At 39.2% G+C, this 11,139-nt stretch overlaps 1 protein-coding gene across 4 annotated transcripts in view; it reads left to right on the forward strand.

Annotated features, from left to right (window-relative positions):
• Positions 1-11,139, forward strand: part of MYRFL (myelin regulatory factor-like) — a 109,291-nt gene that overhangs the window by 49,455 nt on the left and 48,697 nt on the right. For all 4 annotated transcript variants that reach the window (XM_023520779.1, XM_023520794.1, XM_023520783.1 and 1 more), the window contains 3 exons: positions 3,314-3,390; positions 4,556-4,666; positions 6,349-6,439. In XM_023520779.1, the coding sequence (XP_023376547.1) occupies positions 3,314-3,390; positions 4,556-4,666; positions 6,349-6,439 (279 nt within the window). The remainder of the gene's footprint in view (positions 1-3,313; positions 3,391-4,555; positions 4,667-6,348; positions 6,440-11,139) is intronic.

The following is an 11,139-nucleotide window of genomic DNA, read 5'->3' on the forward strand; positions in this document are numbered from 1 at the left end:
GGCTTCATCCTAGAGGAACAAGGATGGTTCAACATATGCAAATCAATTAATGTGATACACCACGTAAACAAATTAAAAAATAAGAATCATATGATCATATCAATAGATGCAGAAAAAGCCTTCAACAAGATACAGCACCCACTTATGATCAAAACATTTAACAAAATCAGTATAGAAAGAAAATAACTTAATATAAAAAAGGACATATATGATAAGCCCTCAGCCAACGTTATACTTAATGGTGAAAAACTAAAAACCTTCTCTCTAAGATCAGGAACAAGGCAAGGCTATCCACTATCGCCACTGTTATTCAATATAACATTGGAGGTCCTAGTAAGTGCAATCAGAAAAGAGAAAGGTATAAAAGGCATTCAAATGGGAAACAAAGAAGTCAAATTGTCACTATTTGTGACATGATCCTCTATATAGAAAACCCTAAGAATCCACAAGAACACTACTAGAAACAATAAACAAATACAGTAAAGTTTCTGGATACAAAATCAACATTCAAAAATCCATAGCGTTCCTACACTCTCATAATGAAGTGTCAGAAAAATAAGTGTAAAAATAGTTCCTTTTGCCATTGCAACAAAAAGAATAATATGCTTAGGAATAAATCTAACAAAACATGTGAAGGACCTATATAATGAAAACTACGAGACCCTCTTAAAAGAAATCGAAGAAGATACAAAGAAATGGAAAGAGATTCCATGTTCTTGGACTGGAAAAATCAACATAGTTGAAATGACCATATTACCTAAAGCATTATACAGATTTAATGCAATCCCCATCAAAATCTCATCGGCATTTTTTTAAAGAAACGGAACAAAAAACATCAGATTTGTATGGAAGCACAAAAGACCTCGAATTGCCAAAGCCATCCTGAGAAAAAAGAATGAGGCTGAAGGCATCACTCTGCACGACATCAAATTATACTACAAAGTGACAGTTATCAAAATGGCATGGTATTGGCAGCAAAGCAAACACACGGACCAGTGAAGCAGAATCGAGAGTCCAGAAGTAAACCCATATTTATATGGGCAAATAATTTTCGGCAAAAAAGCCAAAAACATACAGTGAAGAAAGGAAAGCTTCTTCAATAAATGGTGCTGGGAAAACTGGAAAGCTACCTGCAAAAGAATGAAACTAGACTGTTGTCTATCACCACACACCAAAATTCACTCCAAATGGATTAGGGATCTGAATATAAGACCTGAAACAATGATATGCATAGAAGAAAACATAGGAACTAAACTCAAGGACCTTGGACTTAAAGAGGATTTTATGAATTTGACCTCAAAGGCAAGGGAAGTAAAAGCAAAAATAAATGAATGGGACCACATCAAACTAAAAAGCTTCGGGTCAGCAAAAGAAATCGTCAACAAGGTAAAGAGACACCCATCCGAATGGGAGAATATATTTGCAAGCAACACCTTCGATAAGGGCCTAATATCCAAAATATACAAAGAATTCATACAACTCAATAACAATAAAAAACAAACGATCCAATCAAAAAGTGGGCAGAGGACCTGAACAGACACTTCTTCCTAGAGGACATACAAATGGCCGACAAATATAGGAAAAGATGCTCCACATCACAAGCTATTAGGGACACGCAAATCAAAACTACAACGAGATACCATCTCACACCTGTTAGAATGACTATCATCAACAGAACAAGTAATAACAAATGTTGGAGAGGATGCAGAGAAATAGGAACTCTCATACACTGCTGGTGGTACAGCCATTATGGAAAACAGTATGGAGGTTCTCAAAAAACTAAGAATTGATCTACCATATGATCCAACAATCCTTCTACTGGGTATTTACCCCCAAAGACTTAAAAACTCATATCTGAAAAGATATTTGCATACCGATGTTCATAGCAGCACTATTCACAGTGGCCAGGACATGGAAGCAACTGAAGTGTCCTATGATAGATGATTGACTAAAGAAGCTGTGGTGCATATATACAATGGAATATTTTACTCCGCCATAAGAAGAGATGAAATACCACCATTTGCAACAACATGGATGGACCTTGAAATAATCATACTAAGCAAAATAAACCAGACAGAAAAGGTTGAAAATCACATGATATCACTTATATGTGGGATATAACCTAAAAGCAACAAATGAACAGGACAAACAGAGACTCATGGACATGGTCAATGGACTAGAGGTTACCGGAAGGGAAAAAGAAGGGGGGAAAATAAATAAAATGTTAAACAAACAAACAAACAAACAAACAAATAAAACGTTAGGGGGAAAAAAACCATGTTTTTCTGGTTTTGGAAGTAATGAGTCCATTTGTGAAAATTTTGGAATATAATACAAAAATGTGAAGAAGGGAAAAAATTCATTCATATTTGAAATCCACCATTTGGTAGACTAATTTTTCTGTATTTTTTCTGTTATTAAAATTAATCTTATATTATTAATCTATTGTAAAAATAACACTATAGGATATTAAAGACTCTATCAACTATTGTTTACAAAGATGATATAGTTTTCTATTGCATAGATATACCACATGAATTCCTGTGATATTGTAAGTTTTATTTCCAGTTTTTTATTCTTGTTAATAAAACTGCAATAAACATCCACATATACCCATCTTTGCAAGAGGATAAATTCCAGAAGAGGAATTTACACATCAAAGATAAGAATGAACATTATTAAAACTCTTGATGTAGGTTGCCCAATTGCTTTTCAGAGAGATGGTTACTGTGTGAATACCCACAAGCCATAGATGATAAGGCAGATCTCACCACACCCTTGTCACTGTTTGCTAATAAGAAGAGTCTGTAGCAAGTACTAAATAAATGTTCTTTTCTTTATTTTACTTATTTTCATTATCAGTTTTTCTTCTAATTAGAATGTAAGGTCTGTAAGGGCACCGATATTTGTTAATTTTGTCAACTTGTGTCTCGAGCAAAGCCTGGTGCGTAGCAGGTGCTCAACGGGTACTTATATACTAAATGAATGAATGCATGCATGCCCACATCCTTTGAGCTGCCTTGTTCTTGTGTTTTGCTCCTGATGTTTCAGTCACCTACTAGCCCATTATGTACTCACTGTTTACCTGAACTACTCTGTTGTCTTGTGTTTTTGTTGTGTAGTTTTACAGGTATTTTGTTCTTTTCTCACCAATAGCATACTCCTTTAAGGTCAGGGCCACTGTCTACAGCCAAGTGCCTAGAATAATGCCTTGGAAAACTTTTTATGTACTTGAACATTATTTACTAATGAACATTTTTGTTAATCAATTCATTTATTAAGTAATTAATTTACTTTATGTTGTTCCACACAGGTAGAAGCCACCAATCAAATAATTGCCATTGAACAGTCACAAGCAGATAGAAGCAAGATGATTTTCGATCCTGTTAAGTAAGAATTTCCTTTCTGAATTCCTTTGTGAGTGCTTTGAAAAGACCTCTTGCTCATTTTGCTTATTTAAAATGAATCCTACTGGAGAAACTAAATTGATAATAATATGTTAATGTTATGAACATAAGTTTATCAACAAGATAAAGTAGGTAAAATGCATCGAAATATTTTCAAAAAAATCTTTATAAAAAGGTCCAGTTTTAAGTCATTATTATTTTTATTATCATTTACTACTGACAGTCTTGCTAACAATTTTGGTTCCTTGAGATAGATTATGGTTCGATCTTTCTTTTAATTTTTCATTTAAGTTGGCTGATGTTAAAGGAATTAATTTCAAGGTTCTGGATCCCTGCTTCGCTTAAAGTTTATTTTTCTTAATTTTTAAAGCTATGTTGATCAATTTCCTAATGGGTTCCAAAATATAAAGCATACAGGACTGGGATCATCCAAAGCAGTTTGGCGGTCCAGAGAGAGTATTCTATAGAATGCCTTTGGAGTGCGGTTTGCTTTTTGATGGATTTGGCTGGGGCGCAGCTGAGACGTCTCAGTGTTTTGACTGAGTCAGTCTCATAAGGGCTGGCCCCTTAGCTGGAGCAGACCAGGCAGGATCTCAGCCTGCCACTCCAGTGGGAGCCACATGTACAAACACAGCTCTAAGCCTGCCTGGTGCTTCTGGTTCTCCTCGCCCAAGCAGACTATGTGTGGTCTTCCTCCCACAGCCAGGATAGGGGAGGGCAAATATTGGGAGGAGATGTAAAGGAGTCTATGAGGAACCAAGAGAAATCGCTTCAGTCAGGAGGCAAGTGCTATAGGAACTGGCAGAGGCACAAATAAAATATGTATTTCCTCCCCATTGTGGAGTTAAAAGAACCCACATGTGGTATTGAGAGCATATGGCCCTTAGGAGTCAGAAACTCTGGGCTTGAGCTCCTGCTGAATGAGCATTTTTTACCATTCAAGAGTTATTCTGTGGCCTTCCCTGGCAGCCATTCCTGGCCATGCTGTGCACAGCTTATTAAAAAATCAGTAACCGGACTAAATTGTCCTCCACAGCGTCATGAGAACCGGGAGCTGAACATACCAGAGAATCTCAGAATGGGTTAGATAACGATTAAAGACTCCATGTCCTTTTATAGTCCCTTGGTATTTCTGCTGTTTGTTTTAGAATTGACCTGCTGGCCAACCAAGTCACCAAAGTAACGCTGGGCCGACTACACTTCAGTGAAACCACAGCAAATAACATGAGAAAGAAGGGGAAACCAAACCCTGACCAGAGGTACTAGCATCATTATGTCAGTCCTGGGGGACCCAGTGCTTTAGTTGCCCAGACAGAGTCCTCCAAAGGCCCTCTGCTCCTCTGGGCCCCACCAGCCAGCACACCAGACCTCCCTCAGCCACTTTCCTCCCTACTCTGACTCTTTCAGCTTATTAACATGTCTCACTTACCCTTAGTCATCTTTCTTCTTCCATCTTCATCCTAGCAATGCCCAGCTCCCAACCCGCCCACCTTGGGTCCTTCCATGATTTTCTTGAGTGACCACAGGTTTATGTCTCACTGCCATCCAAGGCCTGAGGACTGACTGCATTTCTCAAACCTGTATGATGCTTACTAATATGATGCCCTGAATCCTGCAGCTTTTTAGCCTTTTTTGAAAAACAAAAAGAAAGAAAAGAAGTTTCATTAATGATTCAGACCTGTGGGTCTTGTAGTGTGGTCCCAGGACTATCAGATATAGTAGCACCTGGACACTTGTCAGAAATGCAGGTTCTCAGGCTCCACTCAAGACCTACTGAACCAGAAACTTTGGGGGTGGGGCCCAGCAATTTGTATTCTAACAAGCCCTCCAGGTGTCTGTGATGCATGCTTACGGTTGAAAACCACTGGTTTTAGAATATAGGTTTCGGAGTGGGACAGAATTGAGCTTGGATATTTGATACTACCATTTACTAGCTTGGTGACCTTGAGCATGTAACTTAACCTCTCTGAGACTCATTTTCTTATTCTGTAAAATGGGAACAAAAACCATATCCTACTTCTGTAGAACTGTTCTGGGAATCTAAATGAAATAAAGTAGATAAACTGCTTAGCCCAGTGCATGATATGTTGAGCGCTTGGTAGATGGTAGCTGCTAATAGTAATAATAATAATAATTTATTATTTTAGATACAAAGGAGAACTCTTGTTCTCTAGGGATTGGAGAGTCTATAGAGTGTTACAGAGGAAGTTGCTGAAGTTTTTCATGAAGTTCTTAAAGCAAAAATTTCTCTGATAAGGACAGTATTTATTCTTACTTTCAAGAAATGTTCTGATCTTAAAAATGTCTCATCAATAGTGCATATGAAGAAGCAACTGAAATAACAGCACGAAAATTACCTTGGGAGCTATAGGGGAGGCTCCAGGTTTTTGACCAAAGTCATAACTGGAGGACGTGAAAGGTTCAGGGTACATGGCCAAGAGCAGTTTTTGGCGGGAAGGGTCCAGTGTGGCTGAGCAAACTCTTTTGGGTCTCCTTCCATTGAGGCCTAGGACACATAGCTTGGGTGACCCTGGACAAGGGGACCTCTAAGGTGAGTTCTTGTTGTGCATGTGTTTGTGAGCAGTGCTGTGCTGAGGGCCCGGGAATGCAGCCTGCACCAAGTCAGCATAGATGGGTTGAGCCCAGGTCCCTAGTGGGTGTTTCCCCAGTGAAGGCTGCTCTGGGACCCTGCAACACAGCTCACAAATGCCTCAAACTGGGCAAAGGGTGGACTCAGAACAGTAGTGAGCGAATCAACAGCTTTCTTGCTTCACAGGAGGGACAATTTAGAGCAGAAGAGAAAATCTTTAAATATACAATCTTTAAATGCGAACGCATCTAGGTAAATTCACTACTGATTAACCATGGGGTGGTATTTGATTGCACAAATTATGTGTCTGTTCCCTGATGTGTTGGCATTGGCCTACTGTTTCTGAATTAGATACTTCATGTTGGTGGTTGGACTGTATGCTGCTAACCAAGACCAGTTCTATCTGTTGTCTGCCCACATCTCTGAAAAGATCATTGTAAGGGTAAGCTCAGTTCTTTGACTCTTCTGGATCTCACATGCTTTTCTTCCCCATAAGTAGAATTTGCATTTTCAATGGCATGTTGGGAGATTAATGTTTCTCAGTTGATAATGAGGATAGTAATCGAAGATACTCTTATTTTAGTCTTTATACAATGGTTCTCAATCAGGAGAACTTCTGTCCCCCAGCGGCAATATCTGCAAATATTTTTTGGCTATCACAGCTGAGGGATGCTACTTGCATCTAGTGGGTAAAGGTCAGTAATGCCACTCAGCATCTTACAATACACAGGACAGCACCCCTACCCCCAACAAAGAATTATCTTTCTAAAATGTCAATAGTGCTATGGTTCAGAAACCCTGGTTTTTACATTGTGTTCTAGGCACTGGGCTAAATACTCTATATATGACTTCATTATACATTGTTTTACATTTATATTTCATTCTTTACACCCAGCGGAACAAAGTCACAAGAGGGTGAGAAACTCATTCAGTGATAGAGTCTAGTTGCAACCTAGTTCTCTCTGACCCCAAAGCCCACAAGGCAGGGAAAGCGGTGGGAAGATAATTCCATGCCCTAAAGTGATGGGTGACCCCAAAGGCATCTGGGCCCCTGCCTAGAACATAGTAATGGCTCAGTACGTTTTGCTGAATGAATGATTGGTCACAGCTGTGGATGGGAGTCTTGGCAGCCACAAAAAAGATAAAGCTGTTGGCAGCTGCAGCTGCAGCTGTGTAAGGTCGGGCTGGCCACTGCTGAGAATGCCAAGGGCATGAGGGAGCACGTAACCACAGGCCTGGCAGCCCTGGGAGGGGCTGTGTTGTCATGGGTTTTTGAAGTGACACAGGGCAGACATGTGAACTCCTATAGGGAAAAGCATTCACTGTGAGCATGCCCACCTACGTGGCTATTAACCTTAGGCCTGGAGACAGGACCTGCCCATTTGGGGAAGCGATCTTTCCTTGCTTGCCTTAAGCTATTTTGAAACAAAGGACCCTCTGTATAATTCTTTTAGTCAATTAAAAATAATAAGCCCTATTAGTGGAAATCCTTAAACTGTGTTTCAAAGTTTTAATGGAGGTGAAGTAATGGTGGAAATGAGGTAAAACCCGGATGAGTTCAGATGTCCCAGGGTGATGAGGGGCGGGCTATGTACCTGTCAGGGTGCACGCCCCAGGCTGTGTTTTGTGGGGTCTGATCTAACCTGTGGCAAGTGAAGTTCCTCCCAGGAAAAAGGAAAGAAAAAGTAACCCTCCCTCAGTGGGGTTCAGGGTAGTTTTTAACGTCTCACCCGATGTAATCTGGGATTGCTTTGTTATACTAATGAATCTGATTTAAAATAAAGTCTGGAAACCTAGGCTGCTTATTGTTTCTGATTTCTCATAGGAAAGAATAAAGACAGACAATGCCATTCTTTTTGGAGTTAGCAGAGATTAGATATCATGAAAGGGCCGCTCTGAGCCATATAACTCATGCTTGAGTCAGGCAGTCTGCTAGTCACCTGCATACTTTGAATAATTTACCTGGTGTCGAGGTTCCTCCATTTCCAGCTGGCAGCTCTTGCAACGCTATATTCTGGCTGCCATGCAAGTCCACACAGTAGCAATAGGGGAGGGAACCCCACTGTCTAATATGCTGTTACCAAAACTGTTCACCGACACCTCCTTATATCCAAAGCGCAATGATAATTTTAAACTACATTAACAACTTTGACAAGTTGGAAGTTTCTGTAATTCATATTTGGTATGAATATTTAAAAAAATAATACTCAGTATAGATCTGGTGACATGTTATTCACTGGATTTTTATCTTTTAAAAAATGACTGCATTCCAGATTTGATGGCTTTCTTCTAGCCATAATTTTTTGTTAAAGAGAATGCCCTATTCTGCAAGTGTGCTAAATAACCAAGTGTTGCTCTAACAAAAATTAGAAGAATAATAATAGTAATAACACAAAACCTCCTCCTCTCCAAAAACTGGAAATATCTTACTGATATTATTTTATCCTAACCCCAAAATGCAGATATGAAAATGAATGCAGACTTTTGATTCTCTTCAATTGTTTAACATTTAAACCAAGCAAGAGGAAAACTGAATTTCAAAAATGGTGTTACTGTTTGAATCAGTGAGTTTTAGAGATATCCACAAAACACATTTCATGCCCTTGAGATTCTATGGATCTATGGATCACGGGTTGGGCAGAGATTGGACCAGCCTACATTCTACAAATGTAAAGCCAGTTGTGCCCTCTTAGGGCATGGCCTGGCCCTGTTAGTTTGAGCTCCAGAAAGAAGAAAAATTTGGCACTTAAAGATGTTGCAAGATTTGACCACATTAAATGGAAAACTGCAAATTGCATTTAGAAAATCCAGATTCATTTTGAGGCCTAAGAATCATGCCTCCCAATAGCAGAGATTCATGTAAGGACGATTGTATGAGGGTTGGACTAGATGAGATTCAGGCCTCCAGGAGGGGTTCGGGAGAGACCAAGCCTGTCAGAGTTCTCCTTGGAGAGAGAACCGTGAGCAGGACCCAGTAAGTTCTTCTGGCTTGTCAATCAAAACAGCTCGATAAATATATTATGGTCCTGTAGTGTAAATTGACCAGTTTCATGGAAATTAAGGTTTTCCCCAAAGAACAGATTTATTTCCCAGGTGTGTGTTTTGGGGAGCATTCATTCTCCACTTGAGTTCCTTCAGATTCTCCTCATTAATGACCAGGCTTTCCTTCAGTTCCCTTTTTCTTCTAAAACACATCATTAAACCCCCACAGTTTTTGATCTACTTAGCTGGAGGTGCCTGAGCATATGCGTTCCCCACAAGCTCCCAGGGAATGCTGCTGCTGCTGGCCTGCAGGCAGCACTTTGAGTAAGGAGGGGAGAGAGCATTTTGAGGCCCGTTCTCCATAGCCCTTTCAAAAAGTACAAAAACTGATTTCTTAAGAGCTGCCTTCCTCAGCTCAAGCTCTCCTGTTATGCTCTTTGGCTATTGCTTTAGCAGCCCAAACAATGGTAAAGCAGAGAAATTTCAGCCGTTCCATTCCAAACTCAGAGCAAGCCTCAAATTACTATTAATTGCTATTTTCTATTCCAAACACCTGCAGGGGGCGCCATTTACATTGTATCCTTTGTGTGTGGAGTATCCCTCCCTCCCGCCCCCGAGTTGTACAACTCTGCAGGTGTGTTGCTGAGGAGAGCAGGTAAATCAATTATAGATTGAACAGTGGTTGCTATTCACAGCAGAGTGTGTGTAGGATGAATTTGAGATTATTCATCCTCATTTTTGCAAAGTGTTCGTGTACATGATTTCAATAAACTCTCACAACCCTTGGAGGTAGGTAAAGAAGGTGTTATTATCTTTATTTTTCAGAGGAGAAAACTGGTACAGAAAGGTTAAATGACTGTCTTAAGGTCACACAGCCAGTTTGTGTCATAACATAGACTAAAATGTTCAGTTCTTCCCTAAATATATGAGGCTGTGAGACAAAAGTTTTTTAGAAACTTTAATTCATTTCGGTATTTCATAGCAGTCAACCATTATTGGGCCACATGTGAATACAAGTTTATAATTCCAGAAAGTTTTTCTGATTCCATTATAGTTTGCTTTGACACATTAAGATTCTGGATACCAGAGAAGAGAAATACGTTCACAGACATTATAATAACATTTTCCATATGGATAAAGACACCTCCTTAGGGCTAGATATTTAGAACACTGTAGGTCTCTGGCCCTTTCCAAAATGATCTGAACCTATTTTAGGGATCTGAGTTTTCATCTGATGAAGCCAAGTGAGATTGTTGCAGTTGTTTCAAAAAATTAAATCTACTTATATCTGCTGTTCCAATATCAGTTACCAACATGATAATAATTATCCCAAAGCTCAAAAAGAAAAAGAAATCCATCACTGTCCTATTTTGTTTCCTTGAAATGGCTGATTATGTTCAGAGTAGAGTAAACTACATCAACATTTTATACAGCTTACCTTTGGATTTCGTTGATTGCTCACTATAAAAGGATTTGAGTCAAAGCCAATTTGCCATTCACAGACAAGGGGGCTCTAGGGACTTTGCAGAAAAGCTCTTTGTTCAAGTGAATTCACACAAAATAATGTTCAGTGTTGTTACTTCATATTCTTTCACTGCTTTTGTCTATCAAGTGTCAATGGTTGAGTCTTCCAGGCAGCTCATGATTCAGACAGGTGAGAATGAAACAGGAAGTTAAAGATACCTAAAAGTTCTTTAGCTGAACCGAAACTAAGAACTGCACTTTGTGGTTTCTTTTAATTATTATTTTTAAATTGGTAACACATGCATATGGTGAAAACTAAAATCATACCGAGAGGATAAATAGTGAACAGTAAATCTTCTTCCCACCCCAGTTTCTGTGTCTACCAGTCTCCATCCTTGAGGAAACCATCGTTACTGTTTTCTTGAGATAATCTAAGCATATTCAGGTACTGAGTTTGTAATGATCATGCACCGCCAAAAAGGCTAAAAGTGACGATTTTGCATTAATATTGACTTTTTAGATGATCAGGTTCCCTACTGTTTTGTCTGACGTTCTGACCACCCTGCTGCAACACACAAAAATGAGATTTACAAGTATAGGTCATAATTTAAAAAAATATATATTAATTTTGTGGGGATTTTGAGGGATTCGGAGATCCCTTCTTAAAGATTTTTGGAAATATATTCAGCAGTTACA

The sequence above is a fragment of the Pteropus vampyrus genome, unplaced genomic scaffold (assembly GCF_000151845.1).
Source record: "Pteropus vampyrus isolate Shadow unplaced genomic scaffold, Pvam_2.0 Scaffold9, whole genome shotgun sequence".
Lineage (NCBI taxonomy): Eukaryota > Metazoa > Chordata > Mammalia > Chiroptera > Pteropodidae > Pteropus > Pteropus vampyrus.